Raw genomic sequence first — 21293 nt, 5'->3', positions numbered from 1 at the left:
TGCCACGGCTCTGACGTAAAACAAAAACGGTGAACTGGTTTTTTACTTCCATATCCAAAAACTTAAGTATTTCATGACAACAAAACATAAAAAAATATTCAGTATTTTATAACTTTGGCAGAGTGAGACAGCCTTTGAAATGATATTTTGACCGTCAACAGACATGTATCCTTTTCAAAAACAGGGACTTACATTTTTTTCTTCTATTTGCTTGCTTTTTCCGTAATTATAAGTCCACCAACCAGATTAATCCTCCTGAATAACTAATGGCACTAATGGTAATATGCTTCATTTCTAATAAAACAGTGCACATTGAGCAGAAAGCTGAGGGTAAGAGAAGAAGAATGTTTAAGGCAAACAATGAAAACCAACTAAATCAATGGTGAAGAAAACAAGAATCTAAGTGAGAACAGAGGAACAGAAACAGAGAAAACTTGAGCCTACCGTCCTCTCCTCTGGTTCCAGTTAAACACAGACAGACAGACAGAACTCCGGCAGCAGACAGTGTGAATATGAAAACTTAAGTGAAGCTGTATTACTTCCCCTCCTCTCTCTCTCTCTCTCTCTCTCTCTCTCTCCCTCTCCCTCTCCCTCTCTCTCTGTTTGCCCTGTGCAGCTCTACTTCTGCTTTGCTTGTCAAATCTCTGCAGGATGTATGTGTGTATGTGTGTGTGTGTCAACATTAAAACCACTTCCTGTGCTGCAAAACTGAAACAGAGGAAGGGGAGGAGCCAAAGTCTGAGACTTCCTTCCCTTCCTCAGTACTAACAATACAATGATCACAGGATCAAATTTATGAAGTAAGTGTGTGTGTGTGTGTGTGTGTGTGTGTGTGTGTGTCTCACCTTGTCCCCCTCTGGGTCCATTTCCATCGAGCGTGGTCTGAGCTTGATGGCCTGGTCTTTGAAGATGTCACCAAAGCCAAACCCTCGAATCTATGGGTGGATTAAAGGGGTGAAAAGACACACAGTGAACGCTGAAACTGGACACAGTGTTTAAAAGAAAACTTTCACCAAAACTCTCACGGTTTGAAATTCAAACACTGACTGACTGCTAGCTTAAAGCGGTGGGCCTGAAGGTTTGTAGTTTGCCTCGTGGGCGGCAGCGGATGTCGTCAGCTGGAACAGACTCAGTGGATTTAAATGGGACCCAGAATCACCACTACTGCAGCATAATCCACTTCTCCCACTGTCTGTCTTAATGTTCAGTACATTCCAGATCCTCAAGTATCCTCATGAAAGCTGTGTATTCAGCCATCTGGCTTCCATTTGTCCCTAGCACTGTTAGCACTTTACATTTGCAGCCTTGAGCAAATGTAGTCATGTGCAACAAATGGAAATTACCAGCCACACTGTTGACAAACATACTTCCAGTTTAGTCATATTATTAGCCTGATAATCAGACTGAACTTCCATTTTGTTTCACTTCATTAATTCGCGGTAACAGTACACGGATTTCAAATGCAGCTGTTATGCACATTTCTTATAACTTATACTGTATAAACAGGGGTCATTTTTTAGGAGTTGTTTCTTGGCCTTTTACTTCCAGTGAAGGGAAATCTTAATGCTTCAGCACACCAAGACATTTTGAACAATGTGGTAACAGTTTGGTGAAGGCCCTTTTCTATTCTAGCATGACTGTGCCCCAATGCACAAAGCAAAGTCCATAAAGACATGGTTGGATGAGTTTGGTGTGGAAGAAATTGACTGGCCTACACAGAGCCCTGACTTCAACCCCATCCAACACCTTTGGGATGAACTGGGATGGAAACTGTGAACCAGGCCTTTTCATCCAACATGAAAACGTCTGATCTCACAAATGCTCTACTACTCCATGAAAAATTCACACAGAAACACCTTGTGGAAAGCCTTCCCAGAAGAGCGGAAGTTGTTATAGCTGCAAAGGGGATACAAAGTCCATATTAATATCTAGGTGTTTAGAAAGTGGTGTAATGGTCGTTTGTCCCAATACTTTTGTCTATGTAGAGTATATTTTCATAAATATACAGTGTAAAACAGCTTTTATTTGTTGCTAGCCCAGTTAGCTGTTAACATATCATGTCTCACAAAGGAGAAGGTTGCGAATGACAAACGTACATTGCCTTAAACAAAAACACTGAAACACAGTTATCTGTTTAGCTATATTTTGGCAAAACATTGTGTATTGTAGAAAACAGTGAGCATATAGATTGGTCATACATTACTATAAAAGCAGGGTTGTACTGTAATATACTTTATATACAAGGTAAAGATCATCATCACATCATCAGTAAGTCACATCTGGACTGCACATCATCGATTACCTTCTTGGGCTGGATTTCTCCAGACCCCATTTCTGACCGACTGTCCCCTCCATCACTTTCACTGCCGGGGCTGTCCTTACCTACACGAACCCACAGACATACACAGAATAGACAATACACATGAGTTTGCTACAGGTAGATTTAGTAGAATTATCTTCCTTATTCATATGAATATTCAGAAGTGATTTACACTGTAGTCAGAGACAGTTGCTTATGTTTTTATTAACCCACTGGCAGAGACTCACTGGTGCGGCTGCTGCGCAGCTCCTCCTGCGAGGTGGGCGTGTCTATAGAGGGCACGTCAGAGTCCGTCAGGATCTCTTTGGTGAAATTGGAAGGAAACATTCCTGTCTTCCCATTTAGCATTCCCTCCCACCAGCCCTCCTCTACCTGGACACACACATGATAACATACAGAGAAAGCAGACAAAGGTTTACACAGATGCCTACATGTGAAGATCTGTTGAGGTACATTTTCTCTCTTTGGTGCATGCGTCAGAGGTATTGATCAGTCAGCAGCGACCGATGAATAAATGCCACAGTATTTAAAAGGCAGGCTAGGCAGCATGCTTGACTCGCAACACAACAGGGTGTTCAAAACACCACCATTTCAGTTTAAATAAATTTTGCTACATTTTGTCAGGGCTAAATGCATCTCAGGCAACACTGCACCGGTTTTCTGAGATTGACTTTAAAATACTACTATTGATTTTGCATTAAGGGTGGTGCAGTGGTTAGCACTGTTGCCTCACTGTAAGAGGGTTCCAGGTTCCAATCCCGGTCTGGGCCCTTCTGTGTGGAGTCTGCATGTTCTCCCTGTACCTGTGTGGGTTTTCCCCGGATACTCTGGCTTCCTCCCACAATCCCAAAAACATGCACATTAATTAATTGGTTAACATTAATTGGTTACTCTACATTGCCCCTAAGTGTGATTGTGAGAGTGTGTGGCTGTCTGTCTTTGTGTGTCAGCTCTGCGATTGTCTGGTGACCAGTCCAGGGTGTACCCTGCTTCTCACCCATAGTCAGCTGGGATAAGCTCCGACCCTCCCACAACCCTGACGGATAAACAGTATAGAAAATGGATGGATGTATTTTAGAGACAAATTTCTGGTCTGGTGCTGCAGACCTCAGACCTGTGGTTTGATCTCAGGTGTATTCACTGTCCCCAGAGTCCAAAAAAAAATACAAAGGAGCAGCACTTAGTTTCTCTGTGAAGCACACCTGGAACAAACTCCCAGATGACACTCTCATCAGCTCTCAGTTCCTTCAAACTGAGAAAAAAAATTCCCCCTCTCAACCCTCTGCGGTGGTGTGTGTCTTCCTCAACTCAGGTGCTTTACCAGAGGCCTGGGAGTTTGAGGGTTCTGTGCAGTATCGTAGCTGCTATTAGGACTGCACTTTTCTGGACAGAAACCACCAATGCTGCACCTGGAATCTGCTGGAGCCACTCACAGTCCCCAGTGCCCCGACTACCACTGGCACCACTGTTGCTTTTACTCTCCGCATCTTTTCTAGCTCCTCTTTCAGCCCTTGAACTTTTCATGCTTGTTCTTGATCTTGCTGTCACTTGGGATCACTTTATGGCTACAACTAACAAGTATTTTCATTATTGATTAATCTGTCATTTATTTACTTGATTAATTGATTATTGTTTTGATTGATATTCTTCATATATATGTTTACAATCTAGCTGTGATTTTTTTACGTCATAGATTATCCGTAATGTGAAACATCTATTACATGTCTATGTGTCTTAAGAGAGCAATTCCTCCTCTGAAGCCACAAAATTTTTGTTTATTTTTACCAACAGTTCAGATTTCAAAGTCGGCTTACCATAACTGAGGACTCCGAAAAAAAGCAAATATTCACACTTGAAAAGTGAATGTTTAGCTGTTTTTGCTTTTGAAAAATTATCAGGGATCACAATTGTTATTTTTCTTTCAGTCAACTAATTAACTAATGCGTACATTCTTTCAGCTCAGGCCCCTTATATTTAATTAAGTTATATTATGGCTTATGACCAATTTATATAAAGTTGTCAGCGCCCTCTGGTGGACAAACCACGTCATAGTGGCACTGTTTCAAAATTACAGCAAACTCAACCTTTGACTTTTCTTTTCATAAATCTGCGCTACTTTTTACACCTTAATATCTCATTATGAAACAAGTGATAAAAGTTTGTCTGCTTTAGAAGCTGGTTTCTGACAACTGGCCTCACGGGTTTACAATTTCCATTAGGAGTCCAGTAAAATGTGAACAGTCTTACCTCCCCTATGATCTCAATGACGTCCCCTATTTTCAGCTCTAGCTCATCTTCGTGCTGAGGCAGGTAGCTGAACGCTGCTTTACACCTCCTCCTCCGGATCTGCTCTGCTGCAGGGTGCACACACACGTGCACACACACACACACAGGTCAAGAGTACATACAAACACATTTTAGGCTTACATGTGACGTAATTAGCTCACACACTTATCCATAATCCATGACTTACAGTGAGCGAGCAGATGTTCGCTGTCTTATTAAAAGCCCTCACGGCTGAAGACAGACAGCGCTGACCTTTGACATTTCTATTAGTGGACAGTCTTACTAACTAGCAAAGACACGGGCCTTGCAGTTGTTTGTCTTACACTCATTAGCCTCCTCATTAATCTTGAGTCATTCCACACCAGCTGGGGCATTAAGACATAACTCTGCGATTCCTTTTTCATCCACAAGGTGGTACTGCTTTTCATGTTTAACTGTAAATGAATGCAAGGCTGTGTATGTGCGCACATGTAGGGGTGGAGAAAGTATTCAGAAAGTTTTATGGATATGGAAACAAACCAAGTCATTTATTTTCAAAGCTTTTAAACCAGCACAATAGCCAGGTTGCGTGTCTCATGAACTGAAACAGACAACGCAGTTTTACACCTGAAAGCACAAATGCAAAATAGTAGCACTATACACATCAAAAATACATTAAAGTGACCCTCAAATAAAGCATTTTTGGAACATTAATACCTAGCACAAATGAATGAGAAGCAATGAGAGGCTCTGAATAAGCCAATTATTTTTGCAGAGATCAAAGAAGCTATTGATGGCATCCCCTGTTGGAAAGCTGCTGGCCCTGATGGCCACTTTACTTTGAAGTAAAATATACGAGAATCTCTTCCTGCATCAACACAGACAGCCACCAATACCTTATTACCAAAGCAAGGTATAAAGCCAGAAGAACTTTGCGAGAGGAACTTTGGACCAGCTAATATACACCAGTTTGTCATGTGTTTAAAAGTAAAAATATTGGTTAAGCTATTAACTAAGAAATTAGACCTTATCCTACCTACCATCATTGTGTCTGATAAATTTTATCCAACCAATAGTCCAAAAATTACTAAAAATACCTTCAAATTAAAATTATTAAAAGGAGAAGCAGGAAATGGTCACAGTTGAGAAGCTGGGGCCATGAAGATGCATGAAAGTGACTTAAACAATTCTTAAAACAGTTACCAGTTAATTTTCTATCAGTAGATTAATCAAAAAAGCATGTCAGTTGTACTCTTGTGTGCAAAAATTCCATGTTACATTCCACTACTGTGTATATTCAGTGTGTTTACATGCTAGAATGGCGAGGAATTCTTGACCCAAATCCTTCCCTACACTAATAGGATCTATGTTTGAGACTGAACACTTGACTGACCACAATGTATGAATGTTGATGTGACTGTGTGAGTCAAGTACCTTTCTTGCCTGGTCGTACACTGGAGTCGGACACAGGGCTGGCCCTTCCATTGGAAAGGTCAGATCTGATAATGTTTGCCTGTCCTCCATCCCTCTTTGTCTCTTTCTTTATCTCCTGCAAAGAGAGAGCACCGGACAATGTTATTTACAACTTTATGCCCTTAATTGGCATAAACAATGACTGTACTGTACACAACTTAAGACATTTACTTTTTCTTATAACATAAGAGGGTCTTTTGTCATTTTGGATACATTTGATGTAATTATGAAAATAAACCCACAGTGGAACAACAATACCTACAAAAAAAAACATCAGGACAAAAAAATTTATCATTTAGAAAAATGACCAACTTCAGTTTTGTAAGTTAGCTGTCATGCTCTCAAAGTATCATCAGTTGCCAGACCATTTTTTACTTTACCAGTGAAAAATGATATTAATGTTATCATTGTTCTTGTCAACGTTGGACCACTAAAAGAATATAGAAACAAAACATAACCGCAGTCAGACAAAAATGCATTGATTGCATTTCAAATTTAAATTGTAACTACAAAGTAAAAATTTCTGAACCAAAATTTACAAAAATCCTTCATATCATGACTAAAATATGTCTTACTGTAAATAATTCCTGCAGTCTGTGAGTAACTCCAGAATATATGAACCTAGAGATTAATTAGGTTAATTGTCAGGCAATAAACTTGCTGATGTATTCAGTAAATGCAAATACAGTTGGCTAAATATCATCTCTGTATCTCACTTCTGCCCTGCACTGTGCTGCAGATGCTGCAGTGGAACAGCACTATTAGAGGTCGGTAACCCAGCTGACCGTCACCGGTCACCTGCAGGCGACCAGCCAGAACTTGTAAAGTTTGGACAAACAATCACACAACCAGAAAGACTCGCCCGTTCCTCTCGTGCTGCAGCCTTTGCTGAGTCTCAGTCCACATGACTTTTACTCGAATCACAAGACCCCATGCGAAACTGATCAAGAAAACTGAAGAGAGACAGACAGACAAACACAACGAGCGACAGAAGTATCAGATGGAGGGCAGATGGAGAAACAACAGTCACGTTCACACACAGAGACCCGGTAAAGCTTGACACAACGGTTCACATCTCTCCTCCACATTCACCATGACACTGTTTCATAAGCCCTGGCCTGTGGCAAATGCAGCTCAGTGAAGCATACGGGCCCAAGTATACTGACTCAGAATCTAACCCATCTCTCTCTCTCTCACACACACACACACACACACACACACACATTCTGGTTGTGTATGGCCTGGTGTGGTGTGAAGCCTTAATGAGCCTCTGAGATCCAAAAATATCACCAAGATGTTTCCAAGACAACTGCTGAAGCTCATCTTAGAGCCATTTTAGGAGCTCCAGTGGTTTGGGACTGGACATTTAAAAAAAAAAGTACGTATGTATTAATGAGGAGGCTAAAAGTACCTTTATTTATTTTGGACAGAGCCATGCTAAGCTAATTGTCTTTATATTTAGCATACAGATATTAATTCCCCATTTTGACACACAGCAGACACAGTGCAACATTATCATTTATTTGTAGTCATGTTTCTGGACACTTGACGAATATAAATCCAAAATAAATTTCCCCTTTAGCTCTGATTTGCTGTCCACCAACTCCTGAAAGAAATATTTCTCTTTAGGCACGAAGTGCTACTCTATTCGGTTACTAGCTTGTGTGCTGTTAGAAGTGTTCGTTTAATTAGGTTCATTACTACTTGAAAAATGTAATCAATTACTTGTTACATATACTCATTAAAAAAATCACATTACCTTACTAACTACTAACTCTAAAGTAAAATCAATTAGTTATTTTCTGTTACTCAGCATAGAAAAGTCTAAAGTGGCTTTAACAAGTCGATATCTCCCACACCCACATTTGTATTCTTCTAAATTTGACACATTTAGAAATAGAAAATGGAACACTGTGGTTTAGCAAGAAGCCTGCTGAAAGTGTAGATATCATCAGCGGTGAATACAATGTTATCTCTGGTGACTACAGGGTTGACACACCTTCTAACTCTGAACAACATCTAAGTGAACCCTAATATAGGCAAGTGTAGGTTGGCAAAGCTAGCTAGTAGCTAAGACATGTGGACAGTTTTTGGAGTTCAGAGCTCTTCTCATTTCATATACATTAAATCTCATAAACACCACTCAATGCTGCGTTAAGCTAATGTCTTCATAAGATATTGGTGACCCCAGACTATTAAGGCAATTGAGCGTTACACAGAATAGCTGAAACAATGTGTAGATTAATAAATGGGTAAGTGAACAGAAAATTAGCAGTTTGATTATTATTCATTGCTTTGAACTGTGCTCTGTTGTTTGTTTGATTGTATTGTTTTGTTTTGTTTTTCATTTTTCCTTTCTTCCTGCCCCTTTTTTTAGGTTAATCCTAAACCAAAATTATGCATTTTCACAGCTCGGGGACTGAACCTAAACAGCTGCAGGATAGAAGCAACTGAAGTCATGTTGGTCACTCAGTTTTTTAGCATTTAGCTGTTGCAGTTGGTTAAATAGGCTAATGCAGATTTAATGTAGAGCCAGGAGGGAAAAAAAGACATTGATTCTGCAGTCAGAGTGCAGATGAAGTGGCTCTGACTCTATATCCTGCATGCCTTTACTGCAACAGACAGAGACACACAACACACACACTCACACACACACATTCATTCAGAAACTCCCATGCACAGACACAGACCCATGGACTGACAGATTTAAAACAAACAAACAAACAAAAAAAAAACTTTCAACTCTGAGACTCCACACTGCACAAACCAGCCTACACAAAAACCCACAGCGAAAACTTGTCTGACTACAGCTTCCCTTTTATGACTGTGAAGCAGAGGCGGTGTTTAGTAACTGTTTGGCTTTATGCTTCATGAAAAGCAATAAAATATATATTCTACAGTCCATCTGTTATCTATTAAAGCTACATGTTTTTCATAATTAACACATTTTAGCTTGGAGCTGGAGACTAATGACAGCATGGCTTTGCAAAAGAAATCAAGGAAAGAGCTAACTCTACTGTTCTTGGAGGCCTTTGTTGCTACTTGGACCACGTTTACGCTCTACTGCAATTCCTCCTGTGGGGATACGGAGGTAACCCAGAGTTAAAGGAAACCCAGTTGAAACAAGGAGAGGAAGGCAACATGATTCATCATATCTGAACAGGAAACACCTGCATAATGTACACTGTAGTGGTGGTTGAGTGGATTTGTTTGACAGCAAGTATGCAGTTTACGCTGTGCTGCTTTAATGCTAAACCCTGCTTTTTGTGCATCTCCTGTCACCGGACCTCTGACCTTTCCTCCCAGTCACAGATAATGCAAAACAATGCAGTGCAGCAGCTAACAACAAGGACATGTTAGAGTCTGTTACTCAGAGACATGGGGAGAAAAAAAGAATGGGGAAACGGAGAGCTCGGCTTGTGACATTCACAGGAACAGTGACACAAAATTTTATTTCCTCTCTTTTCATCCTTTTTGCACAACTCACTGGTCATACAGTTCAGGCAAACAAAACTGGATATTTCAGGACGTTCTCTAAGATGGGAAACTACACTCAGTATTTTTTTAACATTTACTAACATTTTAAGGACTAAGCTTGGACGACATTTAAATGTAATTTGACTGAAGGCCTCCCATTTTCAGCTATCAAAACTATCAAATAAATCAGATCTATTTCAGCATGCTTTTTGCTAAGTTGTGCAACTTTGTCAGATGACCGCACTGACTTTACTTGTTGAGTAGCAGCAAATCCAGTTCTTCTGCACCGTGACCATTGTTTTGCATTTTATGTCAGATGACAGCATGTGATTTTGATCTAAGACCGCTAATATCTGACAACTGTAGTACTGGTCACACACTTGCAGTTTGCAGTTTTCAGACACTTCACAGACAAATCAATTGACTGAGATAATATTCAGCCAGCTAATAAAATGTGAAAATAACTGCTAGCTGCAGCCCTGATATTGTAAATGGCAACAACATTGGAAAAAACAGTAGCTCAGAGCAGCTGATGATGTTTTGAAATGCACGATCACAACATATTTTAAAAGCTATGATTAATGTCTGTATTTCCCCAGTGAGCACTTTGAACAAAAAAAAAAGAAAGAAAAGAAAAATAAGGACAGCTAATAACTGCTCCAGGCTCGGTGAGCTAACATACAGTCTCATCTGTAACACTGGTTGCTTTACTAAATTAATCCACTTCTAACACTGACAAAGTCCACAGTTAGCTAGTTGTTAACCTATACTGAACCTTTGTAGCTTGTGACCGCTTTCACTTTTTGAAGCAAACACACCTTTCAAATGTCTTTAAAAAGGTAATTCAGTGACCTTTACTCTAATGGTCAGTTACATGTGCAAGTGTGATAGCACCAGAGGGGGCTGCTTGCATACCACTTCCTGCCTCCCTTTGAACCTGACTGTCCACATCCCCCACTTCCTACACACACACACACATATTCGTCAGCATTGCCAAGCTTAATGTCACTGATTCCCATAACTGCAGTCTTGTGACAGACCAGTCTGGTATTACTGCATTACTCACAATCACCCTCCGTTGCTCATACACACACACACAGACACACACACATTCACACAAACACCGTCAGCGAGCCTTCATAGGCCCATTGTCCATTTCCCTGACAGTGAATGAGAGCTGTGACATTTGGTCAGCACAAATAAAGCCTGGCTGCAGAGCCAACCACCTGACAATAGAGGGACTTCTTCAGTGCCGTCCAAATGTGAGCGTTGCTCTCTGTCGCTGTTGACTTGTGGCATTTTTCTACTTCCCACTCAGTGTACAGTTAATAAAACACTTCCTTCTTCTCATCACAGTTTAACACTTCCTGTTAGAAATTTTGACCTCACTCATTCCTAAATCTTTATTCTCACATCTATACGTCAAATTTTCTTTTCTTCTTCTTTATTTTTGCACCCACAACTGTGGGCGTAATGACGGTGCAGTTTTACAGTTTTAGCACAACATAATCAACTTGACATATTCAGGTTGTTATAAGAAAGAGAGAAAAATAAAGTTGGAGGGGAGGGAAAAAAAAGAAATCATAAGATGAATTGAATTAACAAATCTACCACTCCTTTCATTACTATTTTCTTTAAATGGAGCCTCATGGGCCAGTATACTTGATCAGAAGTGCTTGTTGCATGGCCAAACAGCTGCTGAAACCCCTCTTCCGAGACCTTTCCAACACTGGGATTAGCCAGTCAGACTGTGATTGACTAGCTGTGCTGAGGTGAGATATGAGTGCATCATTGGAATGCTTGGAAGAATAAACTGTTGAAAAGTGTGTGTCGTAATCCCCGTTTTCACATTCCAGGGCAGCAGTTCGGGTCAGCTATTAACAATTTTGCTTTGTAACTTCGGACTTTCGTTGCCATGCAAGTCTTTGGGTGTGGGTCGTTTACACAGGTTACACAGCACATGCATGCAGCCATACATGTACAGGTGTAGTGTATTTTTGATCATGTATTCTTCCGTTAATGTACAATCTGTGGACTAAATTAAAGAGTGGAGAAACACAACACATGCATCCTTCCACAGTGACGATGAGGGTTAACTGAACAACTGGATGAGAAAATATGAGAATCACATGCTACGGCATTACAGTCAGCATCAACACAACCCAGCTGAACACGTATGAGAAATTTTGGTCCGTGTTCTCAAATGCCATATTTAGACAAGCCTGCTAAGACATTTTCTGTTGGTTTTCCACTGATTTGTCACCCATTGGATATTAACGACATAATTCAATAACCTGACCTAACATGTGACAAATATTTCACAGCACTGTTAATGGCTGTTAATGGTTTCTGTGCACCAGTCAAGTTGTGGTTTATGACCAGGTCTGTCAAGTCTCATATAATATATCAAGTGAGTGAGAGAGAGCTTTGTTATATGGCGCAACAGCAATTGCCTGAAACTCAACATCAGCAAAACCAGCGAGCTTGTAGTGGACTAAAATGCTTCAAATATGGACTCTGGTGCAAAGAAGCTACAAATTGTAAAATGTGGATGCTTCACACACATCTTCAACCCAGCAGCACAGAAGACGGAAACAATCAGCGCAGTTTCAAGGTGAGCACTCATTGTTAGTGTCATCACTTCAGTATCTGACCAAATGTCAAATATGGCAACAATCTCCCTTTCTGTTCCTGAGTTACAGTGTGGAATAATGAACACAAAACATGAAGTCACAGTTGACCTTTGACCTTTTGGATATAAAATGTCAACACTGGATCATTTGGACATTTGTGAGCAATTTTGTTATAATTAGTGTATGAATTTTTCACTTTATGGCTAAAATTGTGTTTTGTGAGACCACAGTAATCTTTGACCATCAGCATCTCATCAGTTCATCTTTAATTCCAGGATACATATTTGTGCTAAATTTGAAGAAATTTCCACAAAAATGTTCCTGAGATATTACATTCATGAGAATGGAACAAATGGACAACCCAGAAACATCATGCCTCTGTCAGAGCAGAGCAGTTTGGGAAATCCTGCAGACTCACTAAATCTGTGGCTTGTCTCTGCTTTCATACTAACCTAATTTTGACTATGACCTAAAATCTGATCACAATCTCACCTTCAACATAGGTTTACCTCTCTGTTAAATCAGTGTGTTACATGATCCTGTATCAAGTGAACAAAATCAGTACGACTTAATATAAGCTTTCCAATTCTGCATAACCAACTACATTGTCATTTAGTATGAGTCAATCCTGGCAAAATATATAAAATAAAAATACTGGCAATGTATCTTTTAAATGTCAGACAAAAATGGCACGCAGCCACATGCTACAAAGATGCATCATGCGTGTGCTCCATGTATTTCGACCGTTCTAAATGAAATCGCTAAAATAGCATCTGGAAAAAACAAACAAACCAAAGAAAACCACACTGCAGCGACACACTACAAACTGCATTGTTACTATTTATGGCAGGGTTCTTGTGGGTTGATGAAGCGAGTAAGAGAATGAGTATGGGGAGAGAGATTACTCACCCTGACAAAGTTGTCTGGAAAGAGGCCCCGGCGTCCGCCCAGCTCGCCTTCCCACCATCCTCCATCGTCCCGCCGTATGTTCACGATGATGTCGCCCACCGTCAGGCTCAACTCATCGTCCTGTTGAGCCTCATAATCAAACTCCACCACGGCCTCCACTGAAAAGAAATGGGACAAAGACATTAAGAATTAAAGAAAAACAAAAAAACCACACACAATGCGTGTTAACAATAGACCGCAGGTCAAATATAGTAGAGGCATCACATCCTTCTGTTTTTACTCTCGGGTACAGTGGTTTAGATTTTAACAGTTGTGCCGGTTATATTTATTGATTCAAAACTAGAAGTGAAAGAGATATACAATCACACGCTCACAGCTGAGCACAATCCTAGAAACAACAACAATGGATTGATTTCCCCAAATAAAATCACTACCGGTACTCAAAAAAGAGCAAACAAATAAAGGCTAGATAAATACTCTAGGGGGAGGTAGAATTACCTTTGCTGTCAAACCTCAAAATACATTTTCGCTGTATTAATTTCATCAGTACAACAATGTAGTCGCATTACAATCACCACTCTGCTGCTCTGCTGAGTTTCACTTTCAAACTATTTTCACTCATAAACTAATCAAACTGCTCTGGGGAGTTTACTTGTAAACGAATAAGTTTAAATAAGTTGAGTGCGGTCTGAGAGATGTGCTGAGTGCACTTCCTTATTCACACAAAAAAACACACAACCAGACTGTCAGAAGCCTCTAGCTGACACACACTATGAAGACAAGTATTGGGACACCCCTTTATTATTGAATTCAGGAGTGCTATGGGGTTGTTTTTCAGGGGGTGGGCTGGGCCCCCCATTTCCAGTGAAGGGAAATCTTAATGCTTCAGCTTACCAAGACAATTAGGACAACGCTATGCTTCCAACTTTGTGACAGCAGTTTGGGGAAGACCTTTATTCTATTCCAGCATAACTGTGTCCCAGTGCATAAATCAAAGTCCATAAAGACATGGTTGGATGAGTTTGGTGTAGAAGATCTTGACTGGCCCACACAGAGCCCTGACCTCAACCCCATCAGACACCTTTGAGATGAACTGGAACAGAGACTGTGAGCCAGGCCTTTTCGTCCAACATCAGTGTCTGATCTCACAAATGCTGTACTGCATGAATGGGCAAAACTTCCCACAGAAACACCTTGTGGAAAGCCTTCCCAGAAGAGGGGAAGCTGCAAAGGGGGAACCAAATCCATATTAATGTCTATGTATCTTTAATGCAATGTCATTAAAGTTCCTGTTGGTGTAATGGTCAGGTTTCCCAATACTTTTGTCCATGTAGTAATTATAAACCGACGAATTCACGTGAAACCGTTAGAGACCAAGTCTAGAAGACCATATCAATCCATCCAGTGGAAGACTAAGTTTCCATTTTCAGGGGGCTGAATAAGACACAGACATTAGGTTGTTTGATTATTTAATCTTATTTCACTTCCTGTTACTGATATGAGAGGTAGTTGAAAGCTCCAAAAATGCAGTAATTGTACCTTTAAATCTGTTATGTTATGCATAGTGTTTTCAAGGTCTTGAATGAACGTCCTTACTGAACAACTTCTGTTTTGTCAACCATATGGGGATATTTTTTAAAATGTTCTTTATCATGGTGGGAATATATGACAAGACTACGATCTTAGGTTGCATAAAATATTCTAAAGTCCACTTACTGTAATGAACTCAATTTGTTAGGCCGTAATGTAGCAAAATTCCAGCAAAAAAAGGAAAAACTTTTATGAATGTAAACAGTGTCCAGTTGCATGGAGACACCAGGATTATTACCATTATGTATGACATATATGCACCTGACTGTGGCATATATGTGGATATGTATGGATATATATAAGTCATATATGACACATATATTTCCTATATATCCGCATACATGCACAAATATGACCCTAAATGTGGCATACATGCAACATATATTCTGTATATATTTGGATATATGTTCATATATTTCCTTTCCGTGTGAGTACAGTGTTTTGTAAACTTTACCAAGTCGTTTTTGTGCCTAAACCTAAACAATGTTACAGTGTTAAACAGTGTTAAATAAAACACACTTATTTTTCAACAATAATTTGACAATTGATGTTGACTTTTTAAACATAAAATCCCACATTGTTTACATCGTTCTTTGTGGTCTTTTTTTTTTCTTTGTCTCTGTTGGTATGTTGCCGCACTTTCCTGTGCATATCTGTGCACGAACTGCCAGTCGAGGAAACAGTAAACACCGGTGGCATGATTAGGTATCGTGTTGTGCTTATCATGCACAGAGGACATGCATGTGCAATGCTGCATTGTGCTACAGGTGAAAAACTCTGCAGAATACATTTACTCAGTTTCCACAGTTACAGGTGTATCATGCTGTTCTTCCAGTCCGTATTCAACCTTCTGTCAGGGAAACTAAACTCTATTTGCAGATGACTTGATTTAAAGGTCAATTTAAAGGTTGTTTTATTTTCATATGTTCCGGCGCAGTGTGGGGAGCAATGAGACGCCAGTCAGGCTCCCATGACAGTCGTATAAAGTCGACAATGCTGATAATAACATTAAAAAAGACATGAGAAAAAGAAACATTTTGAGATCTGTTTATAATCACAGGCAAAACTGACAATGTTACGAGTTAGAAAAATAAAAACCAAAACAACAAGATATGTCATGTCGAGTCTGCCAGGAAAGAGAGGAATCACGTGTCATAACGTAAAATATCTGTGCAGGGAGTGTTGAGTTTCACTGTTGGTATCTCTACATCGATTAAGCAAACGGCAATAACGTGATTGCAATTAAGTGGCTGAAAGAAAACAGTGTTTGTGTTGAAAAGAGAAGCTAAGAGCAGCATGACTATGATGTGGTACTAACAGAATTAGCACTGTGGAAATGTACAGTACAGCTGAATTTATAAAGACGGCAGGTAAGCAGACAACGGGAAAATGTCTCACGTAAGCCTAGTAAAATATACTGAGTAAAAGCCAAATAAAATGCTTCAACCTAAATAACTATTATTTGAAAAAAACAAAACAAAACGGCTCTCTCAGATCCTATCTGCAAACATCACACGCATCAACTCATACATTCACACACAGGCATCCTGTGACTGACTCGTGCAGCTGATAATACTCATAAAAATGTACTGAATGTGTCCATATCACGTATAGCTTTCTTAATCCTTAGCACACATGAACACGTATTGGCAGCCAGAAAGGCCCGATTCTGATCTAAACTGTGTCTGCAGCTAAAATGGGGGTGGAGTTTGGAGTTTCGGGGGGGGGGGGTAACCATGGGAACAACAGCATAAAGGGGGTACCTATGACTCAGACACACTGGCTTCCTCATCTAAACGGTCTCTCCCTCACCCGCATACATGCAGCCACATAACATGCATAAAAAGTTCTTTTTTCTCATTGGTTGCATTGCACCAACACCTAAAGTGATGACACAAGAAAGCAGCTGTTTTAAAGTGAAAGGTCACATTGTTGATGAGAGCCTGCCTCAAAGGAGGAGGACTTCTGCAAGATGTCAGTATGAGGCAGACAAAGCAGATAAATGTAGTCCAAGTAGGCCTGGTGCTCAGATGGGGAGGATATGGATCTGGCTTGAGATAACTAGAGAGATTAGCAGCAGACGAGACAGTGACGTGGCACAAATACCATTCTTTTTTTCTTTTTTTTTTTTTTTGTTCTCAGCTCTGAAATTTATGGGGAAGCTGCAGATACCAAGAGCATGTAAGTGAAAGGCTCCTCAGTCAGGAGAGCTACGTACAGTGAATTTATAGCTTGTGGCAGTTGTCTTGCAAGCCACCACCGCTACATTACATCTGAGTGACGGAGCAGGACAACACACTCCACTCCACTCACCCACACACGTCAGTCAACAACACATACACAACTTAGAGGGAGACGACAGCTTGTGGCTCTGCACAGAACGCACGTCACTGAGTGCAAAGAAGGGAGCTAAGTTAAAAGTGACATGAAGTTAACGCCAAATCTGCTCTGGAGAGGAGCTCTGTCTGCTGTGGAGCTATGCAGAGAGAGTGCAAACTGAGCCTTGCAATTGGTCTACACTGGAATTTACAAAGCAAATAATCTCCATTCATTGTCAGTATAATGAAAAATATATTCCTAGAACAAGGCTGCATAAATATGATCATTACGTACTAAATATTTTTATGTTGAATGATAACAAATCCTGTGAAAAGACCAAAACCTTCAACAAACTGATCCTATAAAAAAGGAGCAAAAGCTTGATCACTTATACCTCCACAAAAATGCTATTAAAAGCACATGAGTGAGCCACACTGCTGCACTGGGTGCCATGTTCCTTCATAATCATGAACACACACACACAACACACTCTCCTGCTGCTGTAAATACTCACTTGAGCACCAAATCTGCAGCTGAAATTAGACCCTAACAAATACATAATTTACTCATGTTGCAGTACTGTTTGCCAACAAACAGGGTCACTCACGGCCCCCTTTACTCCTGGTATGAATACACTTCAAAAAATAGCCCATAGTAGATCCTGTAGAGTTCATTCCTGTGCCCTGGGATGCGCGTATAATAAAGAACCAGCCACAGTGTGGGCAGAATCAAGATTACAAGAACGCCCTCAATCAGATAATATAACCAGACACAGATCGCATGTTAATATACCTGTTTAAGATATGGTAACAATGACAGACCAAAAAAGACCCAAGTCAGCAGCCTCTTTTAGCTTGGCCTGCTAATTTAGTGTACCATAATGGTTTCAATCTCAGTAGCTCTAATAGCTCAGATCAACCGACTATATGCCACCTGTGCAGCAGCAATTGACAAAGTTAGCGACTAGGTGGTGAAGAACGTTGAATATGGAGCAAAAAGCCAGATATCTCACGAGCTGGTAGAGTCAGAAATACAAGTAACTTTTTGCTAACATGCTGACAAGTGCTCATTAACGAGTGCTTACAAAAGAGTGCAAATGAGCTGTATCAAATATGTGGAAGAAAGTCCTTTCTCAGACTTTACCTTTGCTTACTAAGCCACTGACGCATCCATTTTGAAGCCTCATAGCTCGAAAAACACATCGACTATATTCAAGTAAAATTTAATTCCCAATTAATAATAACCCAACCTCAAATGTTTCGATCATCATTTTCAATAGAAAATGCCAAATATTTGCTGGCTCCAGCTTCTCAAATGTAGGCTAATAAGGTTTGCCGCTTTTTGTGTCATAACTGATGGAAATTTATATACTTTTGGTTTTGAACTGTAGCTTGGACAAATGAATGGCTTAAGAAGACCCTGGGCTTTGGGAAGCTGTCACTGGCTTTCTTCCAGGTTTCACAGTCGAAAACGAGCAATTCATGAAATGACATAATTATCTGCAGGTTGATTAATAATAACAATCATTAGCTGCAGCCATATTTGCATAAACCTAAACACTCATGTTGACTGTCTGTAATACTCCTGTCTGCAAGGCTAAACCATGACAGAGGAAAGGCCATGAGATGGCATGAAAAAGAATATCTGAAAGTCTGCAGACAAAACAAAACTCCCACTCAAGTGGTCAAGAAACTCACATATACAGGAACTGAGCATCCTCTGAACAGCTGCACTCGGTTTAGATAAGAGGAAACTACACACACGCACACACACACACACGCTGAACTCCACAAAGCCATGCTGACATTTCACCGGTTTACAGCAGGACCTGTGTTTAGCTGTGGGTATGTTTCACTGCTGCAGCTGATGATGTCAAGAACAGCTGCCTGTTTCTGTCCGTAAAACATTCACGCTGGACTGCAGCCCACTGGGAGTCTAAGCCACCCACTCCAACTGTGGATCAGATCACAGACTTCAGCAAATTCTCCTACATTAAAGGAAAATTCCAACCATTCTCTGCTCATTATTGCATCGTAGTACGTTACTTTGTGGTCTACTATACTCCCTCAACCCCTGCATTGTCTTTTTCTAATTCCCAGAAATCTCAATTCCAAGAGTGCCTTTCAGCAACCCCCAGATAAGAACATTGTGCATTCAGCTCTGTGTTTTGAACGTAGGAGGAGAGAGCAATGAGGACAGTGACAGCACAGCAAAAGTAGGAAAGAGAGTGAAAGTTTTTCACTTCCAGGTGAGAAAAGTACCAGTCTTTCAGCAACTTTGTAACACTTTCTCTTAAGGTCAGTGAGGATAGAGAAACTGCTGAAACTTTGAAGGTCACAGTTTTAGATGATAAAGCAGACACGTTTTTTTTTTCTCCTTGAAAAAACTGCTGCAGTGCCAAAGTTACAGAGAGACATCCACTGCAAGTGTGATGTTTGGTTTTCAAGTCTTCACTTTGTACAGTATCTGTAAGAACAGCAGCCAAGAGAAAAAACACAAAACAATAAAAATGGGCCCAAGGTGCATTACCACTGTGCTTATTTTTCAGGCCAGTTTTCAAAATAAAGTATTTGATATCTTGAATGATATCTAAACACGCTCAGGGGCACCTCTCAATATAATGTAGCCCAGTACAGCATCTTCTTTAACTATGAACTCTGTAGTAAACATATAATTTAACTTCTACATTTCTGACAGTGTGGTCAAAAAATAAACATAATAATTTGTAACGGTACTGCAGCTCTTGAATAATAGGCTAACAATAGCAACTAGACAATAGTAGGTTTATTCTGATTATAGGAGCATCATCGTTGCATTAACCCACTCGGATTAACTGACTCGCCAACCACTCCCACTTCCACCATCTTTCTGTCTATGCATCTTGTCATCTTCCAGTAACAGATTAATACAGAGACGTACACCCCGGGGATGCAACAAGGGAAGATTTGGAAACTACTTTTTGACATAGTGCTTTTTTTGGGGGGTTTAGTGATTGTGCAAAACCTGTTTAAAGGCCCTTGGAATTTGACTTTGAGCTAATTACAACCAATTTAGCATTTCATTAATCTACCACAATACAAACACGCAATGCATTCTGGGGATTAGAGGGCCCATAGTGGCCATGGGGAAGTTGCCTGCTTTTCCCAGTTAATCCAGCCTTGACAGCCAAACTGTGTGCCTGTGTGTGAGTGTTTCCCTTGAGACTGGCTGTGCATTGTTTGGCTACATGCAGCAGAGACAGAAAGTATCTGCACAAAGGCAACAGAAAATAGAAAACATAGAAAAGGTAGTATAGACAGTGGCTACAACTAACGATTATCCTAATTATTTGTTAATATTACAGAACAATCACCTGATCAGTCAGGCATTCCTTCACACTTTGTAAAGACAAAGAGTCAAACGCTCCTGCAGGAGTTTGCTCTTCACATGTGAAGAGCAAAACTCAAGTTGTTTTCTGGATAGTGGCAGTGGAAAAGTGGCATGAATAGAAAAAGTTAATACCACCATATATAAATTATATACACCTTACGGACTGATTACTGCCCCACCAAATCTGCAATCGGTTAATTTTCATGCATTGTGTGCATCACACAGCAGTGCTGTGGGAAACGATGGCGGTGATGAGAGGAATGTGACAGGCAGGCCTGCTTCCTATACAGAGACAGGGGGCTGGAGAGAGTCGTTCACTGTGTAACACAATGGGCAGACAGACAGAGTGAATGTAAACGTGTCAACATCTGCAACTCATCAATGTAACCGGCCGCTTTCCTTAAATCGCACGCGCATGACCGCGCTGCACACCCACGCGCAGCTTTCTAATCAAGCATAGGAAACACTGCCAAACGCCAAGCCCGTGCGGTCACTTACAAACAGCTCGGAAATGTCTGAAGCGACGTCAGTTGAGGTGAGGTAGGGAGCAGAGGAGAGGAGAGGAGAGGAGAGGGGGAGGAAGGAGAGAGGCTGAACCCAGCGCGCATCTGGACCGGGCGTTTATTCCAGCCCATCCAGATGCGCAGAGGAGCTGGGGGCTATTTTTGGGCATTCTCCAAATTAGAAGCACAAACAAAAGCTGCATCTCACCCATTTATGTCTCCCGGTGTGCTGGTGGTGCTCTGGCAGGCTGGTTGGTAACGAGGAAAGGTGGTTGTTTCAGGTAGAGCGGGGTTTGAGCCGCGAGTTTGACCGAGCCACAGCCTCCTGCTCGTACCAGAGATCCGCTACAGCAGCGCTGAAACGGGAGGAGCGTCGGGTGAAACCATATTCCTTCCTCTTTTTTTTCTCTCCGGTGACACGACAGAGGAGGCAGA

General features: G+C 40.7%; 1 protein-coding gene across 1 annotated transcript in view; it reads right to left on the bottom strand.

Annotated features, from left to right (window-relative positions):
• sh3kbp1 (SH3-domain kinase binding protein 1) overlaps positions 1-21293 on the bottom strand; it is a 33756-nt gene extending 12463 nt beyond the window's left edge. The window contains exons 1-7 of the mRNA XM_046370988.1: positions 21067-21293; positions 13078-13235; positions 6020-6134; positions 4568-4674; positions 2548-2692; positions 2303-2382; positions 846-935 (exon numbers count right to left, since the gene is read on the bottom strand). Coding sequence (XP_046226944.1) covers positions 846-935; positions 2303-2382; positions 2548-2692; positions 4568-4674; positions 6020-6134; positions 13078-13235; positions 21067-21070 — 699 coding nt within the window. The 5' untranslated portion in view covers positions 21071-21293. The remainder of the gene's footprint in view (positions 1-845; positions 936-2302; positions 2383-2547; positions 2693-4567; positions 4675-6019; positions 6135-13077; positions 13236-21066) is intronic.

The sequence above is a fragment of the Scatophagus argus genome, chromosome 18 (genome assembly GCF_020382885.2).
Source record: "Scatophagus argus isolate fScaArg1 chromosome 18, fScaArg1.pri, whole genome shotgun sequence".
Taxonomy (NCBI): domain Eukaryota; kingdom Metazoa; phylum Chordata; class Actinopteri; family Scatophagidae; genus Scatophagus; species Scatophagus argus.
Note: the sequence above shows the minus strand (reverse complement) of the source record. Positions and strands in the feature narration are given on the sequence as shown.